Source organism: Taeniopygia guttata, chromosome 18 (assembly GCF_048771995.1).
Source record: "Taeniopygia guttata chromosome 18, bTaeGut7.mat, whole genome shotgun sequence".
NCBI lineage: Eukaryota > Metazoa > Chordata > Aves > Passeriformes > Estrildidae > Taeniopygia > Taeniopygia guttata.
In genome coordinates, this window is record NC_133043.1 from 9,203,419 (window position 1) to 9,224,628 (window position 21,210).

The 21,210-nt window shown below is 55.9% G+C and overlaps 3 protein-coding genes across 7 annotated transcripts; all 3 read left to right on the forward strand.

Annotated features, from left to right (window-relative positions):
* The first annotated feature begins 718 nt into the window (after positions 1-718).
* On the forward strand, positions 719-2,752 carry LOC105760998 (protein CD300H). The gene is made up of 4 exons (XM_041719919.2): positions 719-1,136; positions 1,529-1,864; positions 2,056-2,143; positions 2,353-2,752. Exons 1-4 carry the CDS (start codon positions 998-1,000, stop codon positions 2,465-2,467), a joined length of 678 nt encoding a protein of 225 aa, XP_041575853.2. The 5' UTR covers positions 719-997; the 3' UTR covers positions 2,468-2,752.
* Positions 2,753-4,418: 1,666 nt separating this feature from the next.
* Positions 4,419-9,177, forward strand: LOC121470882 (CMRF35-like molecule 2). Of its 5 annotated transcripts, none has more exons than XM_041719907.2 (7): positions 4,419-4,587; positions 4,670-5,005; positions 5,446-5,581; positions 6,537-6,640; positions 7,221-7,273; positions 7,846-7,968; positions 8,248-8,601. In XM_041719907.2, exons 1-7 carry the CDS (start codon positions 4,548-4,550, stop codon positions 8,371-8,373), a joined length of 918 nt encoding a protein of 305 aa, XP_041575841.2. In that variant the 5' UTR covers positions 4,419-4,547; the 3' UTR covers positions 8,374-8,601. The 5 variants fall into 5 exon arrangements, with proteins under 5 accessions (XP_041575841.2, XP_041575839.2, XP_072793175.1 ...); XM_041719905.2 differs by having other exon boundaries at positions 4,426-4,587; positions 5,515-5,581; XM_072937074.1 differs by lacking the exon at positions 5,446-5,581 and having other exon boundaries at positions 4,426-4,587; positions 6,599-6,640.
* A 1,032-nt stretch (positions 9,178-10,209) lies between these two features.
* Positions 10,210-20,127, forward strand: XYLT2 (xylosyltransferase 2). Its single transcript, XM_030287719.4, has 11 exons — positions 10,210-10,399; positions 14,153-14,624; positions 15,083-15,258; positions 15,552-15,754; positions 16,160-16,240; positions 16,391-16,607; positions 17,008-17,184; positions 18,029-18,291; positions 18,400-18,595; positions 18,983-19,316; positions 19,670-20,127. The coding sequence occupies exons 1-11, from the start codon at positions 10,247-10,249 to the stop codon at positions 19,990-19,992; spliced, it is 2,595 nt and encodes an 864-aa protein (XP_030143579.4). The 5' UTR covers positions 10,210-10,246; the 3' UTR covers positions 19,993-20,127.
* The last annotated feature ends 1,083 nt before the right edge of the window (positions 20,128-21,210 follow it).

Genomic DNA, 21,210 nt, shown 5'->3' on the forward strand with positions numbered 1-21,210 from the left:
AGCCCCTGTGCCGTGCCCACAGCACATCCCGGGGCTCTGACACACTTTGCTCGCTCCAGCCCCGCACCCAACACAGACCAAAAGGCAAATGGATGTGCTCCTGTCAGGGTGCATTAGTGGGATTCCTCAGAAGCATTCCAGCAGTGCTGCTTCTCTCACAGAGCAGCCTTGCCCTGTGCTGCCCGAGCCTCTTTCTGCCCAAAGAGAGGTCTTGGCCTGCAGGATCCTGCCCCAGCCTCCCGAAATGCTGGTTCAGAGCAGAGTGCCTCCCCCTGCCCTGTGCAGGGGCTGTGTTTGTCCATTCCCACCGGGCTTCTGCAGCACCTCAGCACCCGTGCCATGGCTGCAGGGTCTCTGCAGGGCTCTCCCCACTTGAGACAGAGTGATTCCTCATCACACTCTGTTGTACAGATTTATCCCTGAATTGATTTACTTCCTTTCTGGTTTCGCCTTCCAACTGACTCTCACTTTAACTGGAATAAACATCACAGATCCTCCTGTGACAGACTTCTGTGTCAGCACTCTGGGGTTCCTCATTCCTGCCTGCCCTCATCTTGACCTTCTGCTCCAGGAGGACGTTCACACCCTGCTGTTTGTCTGGGGCTGGAGCCATCCCCTTTGCAAACCCCTCATTGCCAGCGTCCTGCTCAGCCAGGGCCCCTTCACACAGCAGGTGAGAGGAGAAGGATCAGAGTAAAACCCCATGGGGGAGTGGCAGTGCTGATGTGTGGCTGTAAATCATCGCTGTATCCTCAGGGGAGGGAAGGAGATCTTCCACTGACATGGAGGAACCTGCTGCATTTTGACCTTTTCTTGGGACTGTAGTGACTATTTCAGAGAAAAAACAGAGTGTCATGGAACACCCCAGGGTGAGTCATGAGTGTTGGGTGAAGTGGGGGAAGTAACTCTCTTAAAAAGAAGACATCCAGGGTCTCTGGGTTAGCACTGCCTGAAGAAGTGGCAGGAGAAAACAGCTTGGAAAACTCTTAGGACATCCATGTGTATGTGGGCCTGGCTTCATCCTGAAAGATTTTTTGTGAAAAACCACAGAGAAAATTCCACCTCAGGAGCAAGAAGCTGGAAAATGAGGATTTTCTTGGTTTGGACCCTTTTCCTCATGACAGCCACGAGCACAGGTCAGGTAAATCTATATCAGGGGTTCTGACAGAGCTGTGGAGAGGCTGGAGCCCAGGCAGACCAGGAAGCTCACTGTGGTCATGGCAAAAGTCCAGCTGATAACAAACCTTTCCTTTGGCAGTTACAGAGTGTGATCTCTGAGATTTGCTTGTTCCCTGCCGTGTGAACCCCGGGAATAAGGCTTTTCATTCTCTCACTAACACACAGCCTTGGTGGGGGCTCTTTTCTTAAGGACTGCTGACATCTCACCTCCCCACTGCTCACCAGCATAGTGGGTGCACAGGCACAGCCTCCCTCGGGCTGTACCCCCAAGAAACCTGGGCTCAGCTCCTTCTGGCTCCCTGAGGCAATGCCAGAACAGGTTTACAGCTTCTGTCTCTGTCCCCTGCAGGTGGCTGGGCAGTGAGAGGCCCCAGGCAGGTGACAGTGGGGCAGGGCAGCTCCCTGACAGTGTCCTGCAGCTACAAGCCACGCTACAAGCTCAACTCCAAGTACTGGTGCCGCAAAAACTTCCCCTGGTTTTGCTTGACCTACATCATCCAAACCGACGGCTCCGAGGGGACAGTGACACGGGACAGGGTGTCCATCAGGGACAACCACACAGCCAATTCATTCACAGTGACACTGAGCAGTGTCACACCAGGGGATGCAGGCCGGTACGCCTGTGGGGTGAGGAAGAATGTGGGGACCAGGCGATGGCACAACACCAAGGTGATGGTGTCTGCAGGTAAAACAGGGCTGGGAGCAAAGCTGGCATTAAACTTCCCTTTTTCCTCTTCCCCCCCTGCAGTGCTCAGGGCATTGCCTGGATAACTCCACCTTCATTGCTGAAGTCTCAGGGATAGAGACTCCTGTGCAGGGTACAGGACAGGGGGTGTGGGGGTCCCCACTTGGTTCTGACTCTGTTTTCTCTGCCAGCTGTTTCAAACACAACTGAGGACAGCAACGTGAGCCCATTGACCACCAAGCCTCTGTGCCCCGGGGGCTGTGGGGAGCCTGCAGTGTGGTGAGTCAGGGCTTGGGATCCAGGCAAGTCCCCAAAATCATCCCCTGGCCAAACCCTTAATTTCCCACGCATGTATCTCCTAGCTTTGATCCCCAAGGAGCATCCTGGGGACAAGCAGGACAGCTGGCAGACACGCAAGTGCCCCGCTCCCCATCCTCATTCCCCAGACCCTCCTAAAGCTCTAGCATAACCTCCTTTCTCCTCCACAGGTCCCAGCTCAGTGTCATCCCCTTGCTGCTTCTGCTCAGCATCAAGATGCCCATGGCACTAGCTGTGGTTTGTAGGGCAGCCTGGGTGAGGAGCCAGAGCAGGAGCCGGGACTAGGAAAACCTGCAGATCTTGGGCTCATGCAGCAGCACCAGGGGCTGCCCGCTTGTCCCAGCCACCTCCGAGCCCCAGGGACGCCCTCCTGCCCCCCTGGCCCCCACCCTGCCGGGGCCACGTCACCCCTCACGGCCACCCCTTGCCAGGAGGTGCCAGGAAAGCCTCAGCCCCTCCTGGCAGCCCCTGTGCTGGAGAGGGAAGGGTTTGGGGTGCAGGGAGCCTGTGTCTGTTGAGCTGCAGCTGCCAACAGGAGACAATTTTGCAATAAAGGCTGGGTATCCTGCAGGGCCTTATCTGCTTGTCTGTCTGTCTGTCTCTCTGTCTGCTCCTTCCTTCAGCTGCCAGCACTACCTGGGATGCCCGTGGCAGCCAGTGCTGATGCACAGACCTGTGTGGGGACATGCTGCACTCTGGCTGTGGGGGGACATGGGGTCACAGGGGCAGGGCAGGCTCCACCATGGCCCAGCTGACCTTCTTCATGGGGAGAGGAGCCCTTAGCCCCAGGAGCCTCAGCCCTGCCACCTCTGCCTGGTCCACCAAATGCCCATCTCCAGCTTAGCAATAGCCAGGGGAGGGTGTCCTTCCACAATTCTGCCTCCACTCAGCAACTGCAGGGAGTGGGGACACAGGGGGAGGCCTGGAGCAACCTGAGCAGAGCATGGGGCTCATGAGCCACAGAGGGGCTGTGCTGGCAAGAGAAGTGGGTGCTCCTGTCCAGCTGCACCAGGATAAGGGGCTGTGGTTACATTTCATTCCCTTGGGAAGGACAGGGGGGCCATGCTGGAGCACTGCCCAGCCTGGAGGATTGTCTGGGGTTCAGGTGGTCCCTGTGCCATGCTGAGCTACCTCTCTCCTGGCTGCCCTGCCTGGCCAGAGAGGCTGAGCAGTGTGGCAGTGAGAGGCAGGTTGAGTCCTGACATGGGGGCCAGGCTGCAGGAAGAAAGGAGAGACTCTGGGGAAGGGCACAGGGGACAGTGCACAGCAAGTAATCTCAGTGACCAGGAGGAGCCGAAACTCTAGGAAACGGGCAACGCCACAGTCTTGCTGAATCTCCAGCAGCAACGGAGGCAGTAGCAGAGGCAAGAGAGGAAGCAAAGCCCCAAAGACCAAGTGAAGATGAGCAGCAGGGCTGCTGATGCTCCCGCTGGTGCTGGCCTCAGCGCTGCTGCAAGGTAGGGCTGAGCGGATCCAGGAGCAGCGGGAGGTGTTCGGGCAGCCGCAGACTCCGGGCACCGTGCAGGGGGTCCGGAGGGAAGCCCTGTCGGTCACCTGCACGTGGAGCCTGGCTGGGAGAGGTTACCGAAATCCTGTTGCAAACCGAGTACACGTACTGGTATTACCCGTGCCACTGACACGGTCAGCACCTGAAATCACAGCCCGAGGGGCGGCAGGGCCGCTCTCCATTCTGAGCATTTCGTGCTCCGGGCATTCAGGGTGACTGCGGAGCGTCCGGCCAAGGAGGATGCAGGCACGCTCCACTGTGGGGTGCAGAAGGGATTTTCCCCTTTACATGAGACTAACGGGGAAATGTGGAGGCCATCATAACCCCAGGTCGGTCCTTGCACATTTTGCCGATAGCGACAGTGACCCCCACGTTGGGGGGCCCAGACTGCGGGAGGAGGTTTCACCCCGAGCGTGCCAGGAGCACGGGGCCGGTCTGGAAGCCGCTGCATCCATCCTTGCTCCTCAGGAGTCCGGCAGCACTTTCCGCTACTTGGCGGTGCTGGCCGGGCTGCGGCTGCCGGCGCTGCTGCCGTGAGGGCGGCCGTGCCCCGGCCCAGCCGCTCGGCCCCGACCGCTCCGGCACGCCGGGCTCGGCGCGGGGCCGCTCCCGGCTACTCCCGGCGGAGCTCGGCCCGCCCCTGGGCCGCCCCTACGGCTCGGGCACCCCGTGAGGGCGGAGCGGGGCCGTCCAGGAGACGAGGGGAGGGAGGGCGGCAGCGTTGGGTGGAGCGGGAAGAGCCCGGCGGGGCCCCGCGGCTCCGCCCTCACGGGGTGCCCGAGCCGTAGGGGCGGCCCAGGACCGGGCCGAGCTCCGCCGGGTGTGGCAGCTCGCCGAGCCCGGCGTGCCGGAGCGGCCATGGGGCTGCTGCCGCTGCTGGCCTGGGCGCTGCTGCCAGGTAAGGCCGCCCCGGAGCCCCCGGGCGGGCCGGAGGTGCCGGTGCGGCGGCGGCAGTCCCGCGGCTCCGTGTGTCTCCACAGGCTGCGGCGCAGTGACGGGGCCCGACGTCGTGCGGGGACTCCTGGGCGCTTCCCTGTCGGTCACCTGCACGTATGAGCCGGGCTGGGAGGAGTTGCCGAAATTCTGGTGCAAACCAAGTGTTATGTTTTTTACCTGTGGTGAGGACATCATCATCACGTCGAAGCCCGAGATGCTGCAGGGCCGGTTTTCCATCCGGGACAACCGCACCCAGCGGGCATTCACGGTGATCGTGGATGCTCTGTCCGAGGAGGACGCGGGCACCTTCCTCTGTGGGGTGCGAACAGGAGCATTATCGCGTGATGGAAGTGCTGCTGTAAAGGTGATTGTGCTCTCAGGTCAGTACTTGTTCCCTGCAGGGCCCCCAGGTCCAGCGTGGATTTGTCCTCCTCCAGCTGCTTGGAGCAGAGGCTGCAATGGGCAGAGCCTGGAGCTAAGGGGTGACCATGCAGGTGGGACAGCCCCAGGGTGTGTCACCAGAGTGCAGCAGGTACCACCACCGCTCATTCCCTATTCTCAGTTCTAGGGGTGCCCAGAGCCCTTTCTGCAGGGTGAATCTATTTTGTACATGTTTTGAGGGGAACTGAGACTGTGAAAAGCCTCATGAGCAGGGGAAAGGTCTTACAGCACTCTGACCTCCAGATGTATCGTCTGGATGTGGCAGACGGGACCCAACTTCTCCTTCTGTGACAGCACAGAGGTCGCTTCTGACTCATTGCAAAACCCACAGCATTTTTCTCCACAGAGATCAACCATGCCTCTCCTCTTTTTGTTACAGCTTCTTCCACCCTCCCATCATCGACTTATGTGACCACCACGTCCTCTGATCTCATTCTCTCTGTAACAGGCCTCACACAGACAATTTCCCAGGGGGAAATTTTGCAATCAACATTAAATCCCTCCACCCGTCAACTGTGAGTAGCAGTTCCTGCCTACAGCAGCCACTTTCCTCCATGAGCTCTCTGGTGCAGCTGGAGCCCTGCAACCACTGGACTCCTCACACCTCCCTTAAGGATCCAGACCTTGTGCTTTTGCCTTTAGAGACCACTCCACATGGAAAAATTCTTCTCTGTGAGGGTGGTGAGGTCATGGCACACATAACCCAGAGACATTGTGGGTGCCCCATCTCTGGAAGTGCTCAAGGCCAGGCTGGATGGGGCTCAGAGCAACCTGGCCTAGTGGAGTGTGTTCCTTCCCATGGCAGAGGGCTGGAACTGGATGATCTTTAAGGTCATTTCTGACCCAAATAATTCTCTAGTTCTATGGCAGTAATTCCGGTGCCTCTAGGACATGGGAGAAGTGGTTTCTGCCTGCAATACCAATCCCATTTCCTTCCCCAAAACTCAGTGAGACTGTTAGTAGGAAGCCAAGTGTTGCCAGTGTCCTGTTCTTTGTAGTCACACACAGCCTGGTAGAGATAGTTGAAAAAGCGTGAAACTAGAGTGTTAGATCTTCCCCCCTTCTCTCCTGCCTGTGGAAGGTGATGCCAGGGGTAGACAAAGCTGAGACTCCCCATCAGCACACTCAAGGGTGTGCTGGCTCACCCACATTTCCTGCTTACCCATTACAGACAAGGTTAACAAAGAGTGAAGTTAAACCAGAGCAAATGCAGGAACCCATCCTTAAATCACTGAAGACACAGCGGCTCTCAGACCCAAGCATCCTTTTGCTTCTGCAGTTTTTGGTTTGCTTGGTTCCATATGGTAGCCTGACCATCCCATGCCTGCTGTGATGGGCAAGCCCTGCCACTCTACTGCCACAGCTACTTCTGTGTCACCCACAGCTGCTTCCTGCAACCCTGCTCCGTGCTGGGTCATCCTGAGAAGCATGACAACATAAATTGTCTTCTTCATTCTTTTTTTCTTGCAGCTTGAATGTGGTTGAGCACATCCTCACTCCAGCCATCATTGTGGTCCTTTTTTTGCTTGCAGTGGCTGCTGGTGTTCTAGTAATATTCTCCAGGAAGAAGAAGGGTGAGTGAAGTTGTCAGTGCCACACACGTCCTCTTTCTGTAACAGAGCCTGCTCTGCTTCCCTAATTTTTCCCTATTTCCTTTTCCTCCCCTATTCCCTTCCTGATCCATCCAGGTCCTCAGTCCATCATTGAGACCTCCACCAAGGAGGTCTCCTTTCCTCAAGGGAGCAGTGGGTCCATGCCATGGGTGTTACCACATGGGTGTTGTCTCCTGGGAGCAGGGAATGGCAGCCCTTGGGGTGGGTGCTGCTCAGGAATCTGCTTGAGTTTGTCTGGGCACCATCAGCTTCTCGAGATGGGCTCACTTGCATGGGCCAGGCTTACTCGAGGCTTGATGCAAAGTTTAAGGCCAGTGTGAAGGATGGGGAGGGAGAGGAGAGGACATTACCTCTCCAGCTGGCAGGTGGGGTCTGTCTTTACTTGAAGAACTGCTCCATGGATGAAGCAGTTTAGATTGCTCATGGAGTGTCAGGCTCCTGTCCTGCTTTATGGCAAGATTTGCAGTGGCAGTGCAGTTTCTCAATACGTTTCTTTTCCTCTGTTTTCACTCATGTTCATTCACATCCATGCTTCATCCAGCCCTTTCTGGAGCAGCCATAGAGATGGACAGGACTTGCAGCATGTCACCTACAGTAAGGAAAACCTCATGAATTCCTGGGATTCTGTGCCCCAAGTTCACATGGAGATGGGAAACATTTCACCCTGAGCTGCCAGAGCTGCTGCTTTCAGCCAGGTTCATGGCACTTTAGGCTGGGAGGGATCCTTTGGGCTCTGCTTGCCAACAGAAAGACACAGCCAGGGATTTTGTGTGACTATCACAGAGTATTCCTGGGAAAGGAATTTGGGATTGAGCTGAGAGGTTTCTCTTCGAGCTTCTCCAAGCATGGGGGCTGCTTCTCTGGGTGAAACAGCCTTGGGAACCTGCAGCAAATCACACTTGAAGTGGCTGCAGGGTAGCTGCTCCTTGCTTACTGTTTGGAAAGTATTTTCTCATTTTTTGCTGCCAGCTCTTGAGGAGGGGATGATGTCACAAGAATTCCCCTGGGGAATGTTGAGCCAGCCCTTGTTTCAATTTTTATTTCCACCCAGTGCCCCTGCAGCCACCTCAGCACCCATCAGGACAAGGCAGCAGGGTGGGAGATATCCACCCTGTGGATGCAGGTGGGGAGTGGCAGCAGGGTAAGAGCTTATCCTTCTCCATCAGGGAGCAGAAGCCTTGAACTATGCAGGCATTTACCACAGCACGGGCGTGCACAGCAGCGCTGAGGCTTTCCACCGCCCCGAAACGCTGCCCGTGGAGTACACAGAGGTCAGGCAGAGTGCTCAGGTAAGAGAATGCTGAGCATTGCCAAGCTGGAGGTGGTGGGAGGAAAGCTGGAATGGGTGGGTGACAGAATAGCAGCAGGGTGGGCTGGGTGGGGAAGGAGAGGACTGCAAAGGGAAGTGCCAAACTGGGCTCCAAGTCACCCTGGCTAATGTGGGTTCCCTCTCTGATCCCTGTGGCTGCTCCTGGGTGCTTAAAATGTCACAGAGAGGTTCCAGAAGACAGTGTTTGCCTGGAGCAGCCCCACAAAGGATGTTTTTGTTCATCTCCCTCCTTTTCCAGCTTTCAGAAGAGGAAAGAGAGGTGTTATATGCCAGAGTGCAGAAGCCCAAGCCGCAGCAGGAGCAGATCTATGCCAACATGTCATCAGCTCTACGACCCAGGGAAGAGTTCTTCAGCACAGTCTGAGGTGGATGAGCAAGCACCTGGCCCCATGGGCTGCTCCTGCTGCTGCAGCACCAGTGAGACTTGCACAGAGGACATGGGGTTGATGTTCTGCTCAGGCAGGAGCCAGCTGGACAGCAGAGCTGCTGCTCTCCGAGGCTTGGATGTTTCTTTGAGGCAACATCAGAGAGGATGAGGTTGTGTGGAGACACAGAGAGGGTTGAAGATAAAGTCATCCCTTTGCAAATGCAATTTGGAGTCCTCATCCGTACAGCAGCGGTGCTGGGATTAAAGCTCTCCCCCTTGCAGTGGGGTAGTCCAGGCCAGAGACCCACCAGGCAGGGTGTGGGAGAGGTGAGGCTGGGCTGGTGGGTGAGCTGGCTGCCTTTGCTCACCACTCATCCCACTTGCTCCTTTGGCTGCATTGCTCGAGGGGGCTGAGGCTCCCAAACCCACTGGTCACCTCAAACTGACAGTTTTTCACGCTAATTCTAGCTAGCAGCTCCTGGGAACCAGGACAGTGGGAAATGTTATATCCAAATGCATTTCCATGGGGTGCTCATGTGGAGGGTGAGGTGTTTCAGGATCTTGGTGCAGAAATGGCATCTCCCCCAAGCCCTGGTCCCACAGGCCCCCAAGGTGGTTTGCTCCTGCTCTTTCTCTCATCCCACCCCTGAGGACGGCCAACCTGGGAGCACACAGATGGGCTGTAACCATCACCTTGCTCTTTTCTGCTTTGCTGATAACTTTTTTTTTCCTGGCACCCACTAAATATTTTCTGTGGGAAGTGTTGCTGCTTTATCAGTGACACCAAGAATCTGATAACACTGGCCGTGGTGTGTGACTGTGTTTGTACAGCAGGTTCTCACCTGCTGAAGGGTTTATTGCAGAGTGTCACCCTGAAAGCAGGTCCAGCCCTTTGCTGGTGCCCAGCAGCGTGAGCACTCAGATCTTTGAGGACAAGGACTCTTGGGCCTCCAGCACTGTTGGAACTTAACCACATAACATGTTAATTAAACAAACACACTCATACCATTTCCTCTAAAATAAACAACATATTAACAAATATCAACAGTGCAAAACAAACAACATTCACTCACATTTATTCACTCACATTCATTCACTCTCACATTTACACACATTAATTCACTCACATTTATTCACTCTCACGTTTATTCACTCTCACATTTACACACATTAATAAACACATTAATTCACTCTCACATTTACGCACATTAATAAACACATCCATTCACTCTCACATTTACACACATTAATAAACACATCAATTCACTCTCATTTGCACACATTAATAAACACATTCATTCACGCTCTCATTTGCACACATTAATTTGCTTACACTCACATCCATTCACTCTCACATTTACACACATTAATTTACTCTCATTCATTCACTCTCACATTTACACACATTAATTCACTCACATTAATTCACTCTCACATTCATTCACTCTCACATTTACACATATTAATTCACTCACATTTATTCATTCTCACATTCATTCACGCTCTCATTTGCACACATTAATAAACACATCCATTCACTCTCTCATTTGCACACATTAATAAACACATCCATTCACTCTCATTTGCACACATTAACAAACACATCCATTCACTCTCTCATTTGCACACATTAATAAACATCCATTCACTCTCTCATTTGCACACATTAACGAACACATCCATTCACTCTCTCATTTGCACACATTAATAAACATTAGTTCCCTCTCTCATTTGCATAAATTAATAAACATTATTCACTCATTTACACGCTCCCGTTCTCTCTGGCCCCGCCCCTTCGCTGGCCCCGCCCCCGCCCGCCTACGCCCCGCCCCCCGTGCCCGCGCATGCGCGGCTGGCGGCGCGGCGGGCCATGGCGGCCGGCGGGGCGATGGCGGCGGGCGGGCGGGCGCGGAAGCTGGTGCGGCGGTACCGGCTGGCGGCCGCCACGGCCCTCGCCATCCTCCTGCTCCAGGGGCTCGTCCTCTGGAGCTCCGCCGGCCTTGATGAGGAGGGCCTGGCCGAGGTGTGCCCGGGGGGACGGGCGGTGAGGGGTGGGGGCCGTGCTGGAGGAGGGCGGTGAAAGCGCTGAGGGCGCCGTGAGGGGCTGAGGATGTGGCGGCAGACCGGAGAGGCCTGAGGGGCTGGAGGTGGGCTGAGGGCCTGGGGGCCGTGGGAGGGCTTTGGTGGCAGGGGCAGCCCTGGGGTAGCGAGTGTCCCCTCGCTCGGGAGCTGCGCGGGGACAAAGGGGTGGCACGGTGGGTTTGGCAGGCCAGACCCACGATAGGGGTCCTGGGGTGGAGGGCCCTGCAGCCTCGGGCTGCTGGAGGTGTTGGTGTCGGTGCTAGCGGGGTGTTTCCTGGGGGACCTGCAGGGTCACAGCACCTGAGAACGAGAGCTTGTGGCACTGGGGGTTTGTTTTGGGTCTGGCATAGAGTGGGCCTTGTGAGGGGCTTGTTGCACTTGTGGTTTGGGGGATGTTGTGGGAAACTGGGGTCAGGGGCACCCAAACCAAAAAACGTGGAGTTCAGAGAGCTGGCAGGTTTGTGTCAGCTCCTGTGTAGCTGTTGTGGTGAGAGGTATTCCTGTGAAGTGGGAGAGTACCTTTTGGAGTCGCTGATGTCTTTATACGAGAACACCCTACTACAGCCAAACGCATCACTTCTTTCTTGTGATTGTGGGGAAGCTGAGGCATGGTCTGGTGAAGGAGTTTGCCCAAGGTCAGACACAGAGAAGGTATCAAAGAGGACCCAGGCTGATGAAGCACATTGCTGCCACCTTCAAACAAAGCTTCCACCTGTGGGTTGTTAATTTGGATTTGTTTATTTGTTGGGAACTGCCCAGACTGTGTCCAGGTCTGCTATGTCTGTGTGGACCAGTGGCTGAAGCCTTGTATTGCCTCCCTGGTGTGGAGGGTGATCCCATTGTCAGCAGGTCTAGAAGACTTTCCTTGAGAGCAAAGAGGTGAGAAGGGGAATGGGGCAGCCCCTTGCAGTGGGGAATGTCTCTAGAGTGACACCACTCATTCAGCAGCTGAATTCCCAGCCTTGGGCCTCCTCCTGGGCCACAGGGAATGGCCATGAGCACCCTCATGTGCTGCCATAAGCCCCTCATCAACACAGAACCGGGCAATGAATGTGGCAAGGAGAGGATCGTGATCTGGGGGCACTGGAAGTGTGAGAGCAGACTGGTCTGGCACCAAGGAGTGCCCAGCTGCTTCTCTGTTCTGTAACCTTGATCGAGTTATTTCACCCATCCCAGCTTCTCCTTCCCTCTGTACCATCCTGCACTGTTTGTCTGCTGTTCTCTGCTCCTGCCCTTCACAGCCTCCTGGGTTGGCTCATTGTGCCTTGGTCCTTGTCTGGCTTCCCCATGTCTCATCCCAAAACTGAGCTGGGCAGCTGAAGAGGTTTGGCCATGGGTCCCTTTTCCTGGAGAGGAGTTGGTTCACCACCAGCAGTCCTGGGAACTGACAACCCCTTTGGAGAAGAAACAACCATTGTTAAATTCGTGGACAGCCTGAACCCATTAGCAAGCTGGGAAAACTCCAGTTAACCTTTAATTCTTATAAAATGCAAAGCTCTTGGTTTCTGTGCTGTCCTGCCATCTGATTTTGGCCAGACCTAGAGGAGACACCATTTCCTTAATGGCATTTCTGGTAAAGCCGGAGGAACAGTCCCAGCAGAGTCTGGCCTTGCAGGCCTGAAAGGATTCATGGAAGTTTGGGATTTCTTAATTGCCATAGTAAATAGCTCCTTCCCACTAATGGATGCAGCTCATCCCCACTGTGAATGGGCTGTGACTGGCTGTGGAGAAAGAAAGAGACACTGGAGTCCTAGAAGTGCTTTGGCTGTGCCTCTTGGATCTATCAGTTCTCCTCCCAAGCCCTATTTTGGGGTCCTGCAAGGCGCCCTCTTTTACCAAGCAGATGCTTTATGGAGCGCAGACCAGGAGTATTTGGATTTGTCTTCATCTGCCCAAGTCAGCACTGTTTTCCTCCTGGAAACCAAATTACTCTAAGTGAGCGCTGGCTGGTGCCTGGAGTCATCTGTGTGTCAGAAGAAGGGGATGGGGAGCCTCACTGGCTGTCCCACACGGGTCTTAAATACAGCAGAACAATGTGGCCAGAGCTATTCCCTGCCAGGCTGGGGTGGAGGGATCATTCTGCTGTGGTGCAGTAATTAGAATGCCTTGAGTTCCTTGGCTGGCAGCTCCAGAAGGGCTGGCAATACTTGTAACAACTTCCCTACTGGGAAAGGCAGCTAGGCATGCTCCTGAGCTGGGAACAGGGCTTCCTCCAGAGGGATGAGCAGGACTGTAACCACGGGTGGGTGTCAAACGGGGTGTCCCCAGAGTCAGGTGTGTTGGGGAGTGCAGGATGTGAGTGGGATCAGGAAGTCTCTTCCTGTAGGATCATGGAAGATACTGTCTCCTCACTTGTGGCCTTCCAGCTGCCCTCTCCTGTGATGCTCTGTGGGAAAAACAGGTTTACAGCTCTGGAACAGATGGTCCTGATGGTGACTAATGAAGGGTTCACTGCCTGTCTTGGGCTGCCTGTGACGCCTGTCTGGGTGGAAGCAGGCTTGGCTGATCCCCACCAAACCAACCCTTTGGGATTTCAGCAGTGGTTTGGCCATGGCTATGCCAGCACAACCTGGGTAGTCTGGGAACTCTGAAATGGGCAGATCACATCAAATGCCTTCCAGCCTTTTCACTCTGTGCTTTCTCCTGGCTGTGACCTTCCCAGCAGCTACACCCTTTGGGGAGTCTTATGCCAGGGGCTAGTTCAGTCCTGCTGTCCTTGTGAGGCATCTGTCCATCCCTGTGAGATGCCACTGCTCAGGAATACTCCTGATTGTTCCTTACAGCTCCCCGTGGTGCCTGGCACAGCCTCTGAGCAGTCAGAGTTTGGGGGTGCTGTGAGACAGCCCTGGGAGGCTGGGCTGGAGCAGGCAGCTGCTTGCCTGTCATCCAGGAGTGCCTGTGGTGGGCTCATGGGTGCACTCACTGGGAAAGTTCTTTCCCGTGAGAGTGGCATCCAAACTTCCCAGCTCTCCCCAAGGCTGACTATCGCTGCTGTTCAGCCAGCCTAGCAGAGGTAAGGAAGTGTAATTAAGTGTTCCCTTTACACATCTGCTTGGGTCCACAGGAGGGTTTGTGACTGGATTTCTAGGGAAGGTGGTGATGGCAGTGCCTGCCCCAGCCCAGCATGGGGAGCCAGGGTCCAGGGAGGGGAGCATGGGCAGGGCCTAGGTCTATTTCTGGCCAGTGCTTTCAGCCTAGAGAGCACAGCTGTGGCTGCCTGGGACTCTGGCTGTGCTGGGCTTGTGCTCACAGCATGGTCATGGCAGGGAAGAGTTGGTCCAATAACCTCACAGTGAAATAGCCAGTACAGCCCAGTGCTCATCTCCAGCATCAGGGATGTCCCTGCAGGTGGGCAGACCTCAGAGGGTGGCTGGTGCAGACACAGCCCACTGTGTCCATTTAGTCTGTCGTGAGCCCAGCCACAGAGAGTGAGACTGTCTGGGTGTCCTCATGATGGGGGCATAGGCAGGGGGCTGCTGTTGGGTCTTAGCCTGAGGTTTTGGGTGGTGAAGGGGCTGTGTAATGTCCTGTGCTGCACAGGGGTTGCTCCTGGAGCAGCTGTCATGCTGCGGCATTGAGCTCTGTGGGGACTGGGAACAGATACTCTGAGGAGCATGCTGATAGAATTAGGGAGAAGCAGGCCCAAGTTAATGCTGTCTGTCCTCTCTTCTGCATCCACATGACCCTGCCCCAGGAGCGGCAGAAGAAAGCTGGGTTTCCCGAGAGCAGCGATGGCTCCAAGGACTCGGACAGCTCTGCTGGGCGCCGCAGCAGTGCCGGCCGCAGGCATGGCCGATGGCGGGGCCGGCTGGACAGCCCCGGGGCCGTGGTGTCCAAGGTGGTGAGAGCCGTCACGGCCAGGCACAAGCCAGGATGGAGACTGCCAGCCATGCTGGATTCCTCCAGCCACAGGAACCTGACGGAGCTGCGTGGGGAGGCTCAGCTGGCCATCTTCCAGCAGGGTGACACGGGCAGCGTGGAGGGGGCTCCCCAGCCCACTGAGAACAGTTTCACCCCCAAGTGCGAAATCACGGGCAAAGACGCCCTGTCGGCGCTGGCCCGGGCCAGCAGCAAACAGTGCCAACAGGAGATCGCCAACGTGGTCTGTCTGCACCGGGCTGGCAGCCTCATGCCCCAGTCCGTGCCTCGCCACTGCCAGCTCTCGGGTGAGTCCTGCTGGAGTGCTCCTGGTCATCCTGGGCATCGGGAATATCCCAGGGAGCCTGGTAGGCCGCCTGCTTTATGTCCTCAAACTGTCCCACCTGGCAAACAGCGGCCTCAATCTGTCACTGATTCCCAGATTACCGCTGCCTCTGTAATCCAGTCAAAGTTGTGCCAGCCTTCTTAAATTGGGCTGTTCATCCCATTCTGCAGTTCTGCAGTGGTCAGAGCCAGGCCCACTGCATTTTCTGTTTTGAGGCACCAGAGGAGAGCACCCCCTTTCCCAAAATCCCCCATCAGTGTAACACAAGGGGCTGCATGTGCCACCATGCCCTGGCACTGCAGCCAGTTTGGGGTTTGCCCAAGGCCGAATGCTTCCCTGCTGTCCCCTGCCTTGCTCAGGAGCTCCAGGTAGTAGATACCAAGAATCCCCATTCTGACACCCCTCTCCCTCCCCGTGCAGGCAAGGTCAGCCCTGTGATCCAGTGGGACGAAAGCCGGCTGCAGCAGGGGCCCCCCAGCAAGCCCGTGCGCATTGCCTACATGCTGGTGGTGCATGGCAGGGCCATCCGCCAGCTGAAGCGGCTCATCAAGGCTGTGTACCACCAGCAGCACTTCTTCTACATCCACGTTGACAAGGTGTGTGGCAGGGGTGAGGGAGTGGGTGCTAACAGTGCTCCATCGGTCCCTGGGAGAGGGAGAAGAGCTGAAGCACGGGTGGTGGTGAGCGGGGAAAATGGCTGGATAGGGTTAGTCCTTGCTGCTGTGGAGCTGTGACCCTCTGCCGCTACTTCTGCAATCCCACGGAAGCAGGATCTATCCCCCTGCACCCTTGTGGAGGCTGCTGCAAGGGCTGACTCCGGGCTGGTGGCAAGGAAAATGGCCCTGGGAGGATGAGCTCCTTGCTGAGGGTTGGCCATGTTTCCCGGCAGCGCTCCAGCTACCTCCATCGCGAGGCTGTGGAGCTGGCCCGGCACTACCCCAACATCCGTGTGACACCCTGGCGCATGGTGACCATCTGGGGAGGTGCCAGCTTGCTGAAGATGTACCTGCGTAGCATGAAGGACCTGCTGGAACTGTCTGAGTGGCCCTGGGACTTCTTCATCAACCTGAGTGCCACTGATTACCCCACAAGGTGAGTGTCTTACTGGGGCACGGGAGGGGGCTGGAGGTGTTGGGGCTTTTGATGCTGCAGAAGCCTTGGGAGGGGCAGGGAGGAGCAGGGAGCTGAGGGAGATGGGGTTGGAGATTGCACTCACATGCTGGTGATGATGTTTTGGGACCAGGCTGGACCCATGTGTGCAGAGGAACCCAGCAAGTACCTCTGAAGCTGTTTTTTCCTGTGGTCTGGGTATTGTAGGAGAATATGCATGTGAAGCACAAGACACAGCAGAGAGGCTGTGTCTTCATCTGCTCAGTGGTGGAACAAGGTTTTGAGTCAGCAGCTTTGGGTACCTTGTGGCTAGTGGCTCTTGCAGAATGAATGTTTACTGGGCTGCTTCACCCCAGGAGCATTAATGATTCCTGATTTCCACCTCAGGACCAATGATGAGCTGGTGATGTTCCTGTCCAAATACCGAGATAAGAACTTCCTGAAGTCACATGGCCGAGACAACGCCAGGTAATCTCAGCTAGAGGCAGATCTGAACTGGAGGAACAGAAAATGAGGGATTTCAGAAAAGAACTGAAACAGCTGTGGCAGGGAGGGGATGTTGTGCATCTGCACTTAGCAAGGTGGTTGACACTCCTAACTCCTCATCCCCATGCCCAGGTTTATCAAGAAGCAGGGCCTGGACCGCTTGTTCCACGAGTGTGATTCCCACATGTGGCGACTGGGCGAACGCCACATCCCCGAGGGCATCGTGGTGGACGGGGGCTCGGACTGGTTCTCGCTGACACGCAGCTTTGTGGAATATGTGGTCTATGCTGAGGACCAGCTGGTGTCCCAGCTGCGCCAGTTCTACACCTACACGCTCCTGCCAGCTGAGGTGGGTGCTGCCTGTGGGCCACAGGACAGATTTTTCTTCCTACTATGCTTAACGTATCTTTACCACTTCATCCCTGCTCTGGGTACCTGCAAAGGGTGTGGCTGGTTCTGCTCAGGCAGTTTTGTGCCTCCCCTTTTTCAGAGTTAGGTATGAAAGGGAAGAGAGGAGCAGAGAGGTCAGGGGTCATGTTTACATACAACCCAGCTTTAGGTCCAGTCACCCTCTGGGCCAGATGAGGACTGGGGCAAGCCTGGTCCCTTAAGTGTTGCCCTCTGCTGGGAATGGGGAAGTTTCTGTTCAGTGCCAGTTGAGGTCTGTCCTTCTTCTCTATGAGTGTGGGTCTCCATTAACCACCTGTCCTCCATGCCCCTGGGTGTCCTGCCCCTTTTGTGCCTTGCAGTCCTTCTTCCACACGGTCCTGGAGAACAGCCACGCCTGTGAGACGCTGGTCGATAACAACCTCCGAGTGACCAACTGGAACCGGAAGCTGGGCTGTAAGTGCCAATATAAACACATAGTCGACTGGTGCGGGTGCTCCCCAAATGACTTCAAACCCCAGGACTTCCTTCGGCTACAGGTGAAAAAGATCCTCCTTTCTCTTCCTGCTCTTTCCCCTCCTCCCTGTCCTCTTCTCTCTCAGCTGTCCTGCGAGCACCCCAGGCTGCAGAGCCGGCTGCTGTGCATGTCCCCACAAGAGACTGGAGCATGATGCAGTTCCCCAGTGGGGCTCAGTGTAGATGTGTCTGTAAACAGGCAGTGGGATTATCCTGACTGTCCTGCCCTGCAGCCAGGTTTCTGCTTGCAGCATTGCTCCTATTCCCAGATTTTCTCTCCTGTTTTCCTGCTCTTTCCCTGCAAATGTATCACTTGAGAGAAATACCTTTTTAGGAAAACCCATTCAGAGTGCTGTTTCTTTGGCAGGTCAAAATGCCTTGTGACAAAACATCTCCCATGCTTTCAGTGCATGGAGATGTGGACTGAACACAGAAGGCTTGAGGGAGATAGAGCCAGCCCTGAAAAGAGCAGTTGTGGCAGGATTTTCCAGCAGTTCCAGGCTTGCAGAGCCCAGGACACTGTTCCTGCAGGCTGTGCCACTTGGCCAGAGCTAATGCAGGGCTCAGCAGTGGCTCTGGTGGGTGGGGGCCCATCAGAGTAGAGATGGCAGCAAAGGAGCTGGCTGACACATGGCTGGTTCTGGGCACAGAAACAGGGAGGTGGTGGGAGAGATGGGAACCCATCTGCATTACCAGTAACTGTTGGTGTGCTCCCACTGTTCCTGTCATAGAGGATCCCACATTCAGGGGGGCTGTGCTGTGCTGCTCCTTAGCCCATGCCTTCACAGTGGGTAGGATGGATCCTGCTGGAGTGGGAGGGCAGAGTGGGTGCAGCCAACATTGTTAGAAATGCCTGTGCTCTTCCAGCAACTCTCCAGACCCACTTTCTTCGCCCGCAAGTTTGAGTCGACGGTGAATCAGGAGGTGCTGGAGATCCTGGACACGCACCTCTACGGCAGCTACCCCGCCAACACCCCGGCCCTCAAGGCCTACTGGGAAAACGTCTACGACCGTGTTGATGGGCTCAGTGGTCTCACCGATGTCACCCTCACTTTCTACACAGCCTTCTCCAGGCTGGGGCTCCACAAAGCCTCATCCACGCCAGCAGCCAAGGCTGACAAGCTCTGCAGGTAGGGTTTTTTCTGTGGTCTCAACCCAGGCTCCAAATGGAGGCCTTTATCTTGTGCTGGAAGTATGCTTATTGCTCAAATGTGCAACCTCTCTGTCTGTATCTCCAGATTTGAGCCTCGAGGCTTCCCCTCCAGTGTGCACTTATATTTCTATGACGACCATTTCCAGGGTTACCTGGTGATGCAGGAAGTGCAAAATTTGGCAACTGGGCGGACAGAATCCTTGGAGGTGTGGATGATGCCCCAAGGAGCTCTGAAGCTGTCAGGTCGTGGAGGGCAGGCAAACCGCTTGCAAAACCTAGAGGTAAATGCGGCACTTTCCTTCCTGGCTTTCCCACACTGTGCTGCCTCTCCTCCTCTGCCCCACCTGCATGCCATGAGGACAGAAAGGACACAGCTGCCATTGTGTCTGAGAACAAACCTTTATCTGGGAGTTTGGTTTATTTGTGAGGAGCTGATCATTGGCGAACAGGCCTTCAGGGGATCTTTCAGAGGCAAGTGAGGTCCAGTGCCTGCAGCTGCAGGAGGCCTTGCACAGCTGAATTAGTGCTGGTGTGTGATCCATGGAGTGTCCATTGCTTTGGTTGCCAAGGTTTATGTGTTCTCTATTTCAGGGAGGTGAAACACAGAACCTTAGTTGATAGTGTCTCCTTGCTCAGTATCCCACTGCTTGTGTTTCCTGTCCCTCCAGGTGGGCACAGAGTGGGACCCCAAAGAAAGACTCTTCCGCAATTTTGGAGGCTTGATGGGGCCTTTTGATGAGCCAGTGGCCATGCAGAAGTGGTCACGGGGCCCCAACCTGACAGCCACGGTGGTGTGGATTGACCCCACCTACGTCATTGCCGCCTCCTACGACATCACGGTGGATGCTGAGGCAGAGTTCACCCAGTACAAGCCCCCCCTCAACCACCCCCTGCGCCCTGGCATCTGGACCATCCGCCTCCTCCAGTTCTGGGAGCCTCTGGGGGAGAACCAGTTCCTGGTGGTGCCTCAGACTTTCAACCGCAAGCAGCCTCTCAGGAAAGGTGAGGATGCTCTGGAGTTTGGGGCTGGATGAGAGGGTGTCCCTGTGGGCAGTCCAAAGTGTTTGGCCCTTGGGCTGAAGCTGATGACCAGGCTGGAGCCAGTTTTCTACTGGTGCCCCTAGCCCATGTGAATCCTTAATCTGGGCTATCCTCTTGGCAGCTGTGGCGAGCCCATTGGCCCATGTCAGTCAGATGCTTCCTCCAGTGGTGTCCTTTTCCTTGTGCTGGAGGGGAGCTGGGGTTGCAAAGGGATGGGTGCTGTGCCCCAGCTGGAGTTGGGGGTAGAACCTGCAGGGTGCCAGAATGTTGCTGCACTGCTCATCCCCTCTCTTTTCTCTCCCTGTCCTTCCCAGATGACAGCAACTGGCTGCATGGTGGCCCCCCCCACAACGAGTACATGGATCAGAACTTCCAGAGCCTGGGCGGGATCCTGAGCCTGCCGCGCTCGGAGGCGGCAGAGCAGGACGCGGCGCAGAAGGCACGGCTGGCGGGCAAGGAGCTGCAGGACTGGGCGGATGCTGCCATCGGCACCTTCTGGTCCGCAGCCAACGTCTGTGCCAGCAGCCCCTCTGCCTGCGCTTCCCTGGAGACCTGCAGCAAAACCTCCTGGAGCTCCCTCTCCCCAGACCCCAAATCAGAACTGGGGCCCGTCAAACCTGACGGGCGGCTGAGGTAGCAGGAGCAGCCAGAGGGCAGCCTTGGGAGCAGGGAGCATCCTCCGTCTCTGATCTGGGGGGTGTCTCTGGACCACATCACCCTGTGCCATTTGCACCGTAGTCACTCGAGGAAGAGAAAATGGGAACTTCCAGGCAGGGGAAACCCTTCTCCTGTGAGGAATTTTGGGCAGAGGGAGAGGCATGAGGTGGGTCTTACCCATCTCTGCAGGAATGAGCCCTTGCTGGCCAGGGAGAGCGTGCTGGAGTGCCCGTCCCTGTGGGGGCATGGCAGACACCTAGGAAAAGCTCTGTGTTTGCTACTCCAGGCCTTGGGGCTTCAGGAAAGGGTGATGTGAGAGGAGGGATGGCTGGTGGGTGTGCAGACTCTGGACCAGCTCAGCATCCTACCCAGCCCTGGACTAGAACTTGGCAGGATGGGCCCTTGTTGCTGGCTGCTGCCCTGGTGGGCTGATGAGGGCCTGGGGATAGGCAGAAGCAGAATGGGTCAAAACCTGCTGTGTGCATGCAGCTGCTGCTGTCCTGGGGTTTACATCTCATCCTTTCCACCCCAGCCCTTTAGTTTGTATTTTTATAAATATATACATAGAAATATATATGATGCAAAGTGCAATAGAGACGAGACCCCGCATTGGCCGGGAAGTCCCTGTGTCTCCATTTCCCCTCAGACTGTAATATACCTTGTTCCCTTGGGTGTCCTGGTGCTACAGGACAGGGTGCTGGGTCGTTTACATCCTTTTTTATTATTATTATTGTTGTTTTGCCGATTTCCCATTTCCTGCTGAGGGCTGCTGGGGACCTGTAACCTGTTGGCCTTGGGGCAGGGCTGCCCCCAGGTTGTGGGGCAGCTGCCCAACTATGCCAAATGTCTGGAGCCCTGCGTGTTGTGCGACGCGAGCAGGGAGTGCTCAGTGTGTGGTTCAGGTCCAACAAGCCGTGCTGTAGACCCTGCCACTTCTGTCTCCACTTCAGCAAAAGGACGCCCTGATCCCCTGCCAAAATATCATCCACAGGGCCCATGTCCTGCTGCGGATGAGCTGTGCCCTGTGCCACAGCTCCTTGACACGACCTTTTCTTTTCTCCCCCGTTGGTAGAAGTTTTCAGGACCTGCTGTGCTTCCCTGGGCAAAAAGCAAAGCGGCGAGATGAGGTCCGGCCAGCCCCATCCTCTGCTGTTTCTGCTTCCCGCTGCTCCAGAGGGAAGAGGCGCAACTTCCTCTT

What these genes read in the sequence shown, in the direction of transcription:
- LOC105760998 (XM_041719919.2), top strand. Translation starts at nt 998, where the DNA reads ATGTGTATGTGGGCCTGGCTTCATCCTGAAAGATTTTTTGTGAAAAAC. An exon ending in CATGACAGCCACGAGCACAG is followed by an intron (nt 1,137 to 1,528) that starts GTCAGGTAAATC and finishes TGTCCCCTGCAG; the next exon opens with GTGGCTGGGCAGTGAGAGGC. An exon ending in CAAGGTGATGGTGTCTGCAG is followed by an intron (nt 1,865 to 2,055) that starts GTAAAACAGGGC and finishes TTTCTCTGCCAG; the next exon opens with CTGTTTCAAACACAACTGAG.
- LOC121470882 (XM_041719907.2), top strand. Translation starts at nt 4,548, where the DNA reads ATGGGGCTGCTGCCGCTGCTGGCCTGGGCGCTGCTGCCAG. An exon ending in AAAGGTGATTGTGCTCTCAG is followed by an intron (nt 5,006 to 5,445) that starts GTCAGTACTTGT and finishes TTTTTGTTACAG; the next exon opens with CTTCTTCCACCCTCCCATCA. An exon ending in AGGTCAGGCAGAGTGCTCAG is followed by an intron (nt 7,969 to 8,247) that starts GTAAGAGAATGC and finishes CTCCTTTTCCAG; the next exon opens with CTTTCAGAAGAGGAAAGAGA.
- XYLT2 (XM_030287719.4), top strand. Translation starts at nt 10,247, where the DNA reads ATGGCGGCCGGCGGGGCGATGGCGGCGGGCGGGCGGGCGCGGAAGCTG. An exon ending in TCGCCACTGCCAGCTCTCGG is followed by an intron (nt 14,625 to 15,082) that starts GTGAGTCCTGCT and finishes CTCCCCGTGCAG; the next exon opens with GCAAGGTCAGCCCTGTGATC. An exon ending in CAAGCAGCCTCTCAGGAAAG is followed by an intron (nt 19,317 to 19,669) that starts GTGAGGATGCTC and finishes TGTCCTTCCCAG; the next exon opens with ATGACAGCAACTGGCTGCAT.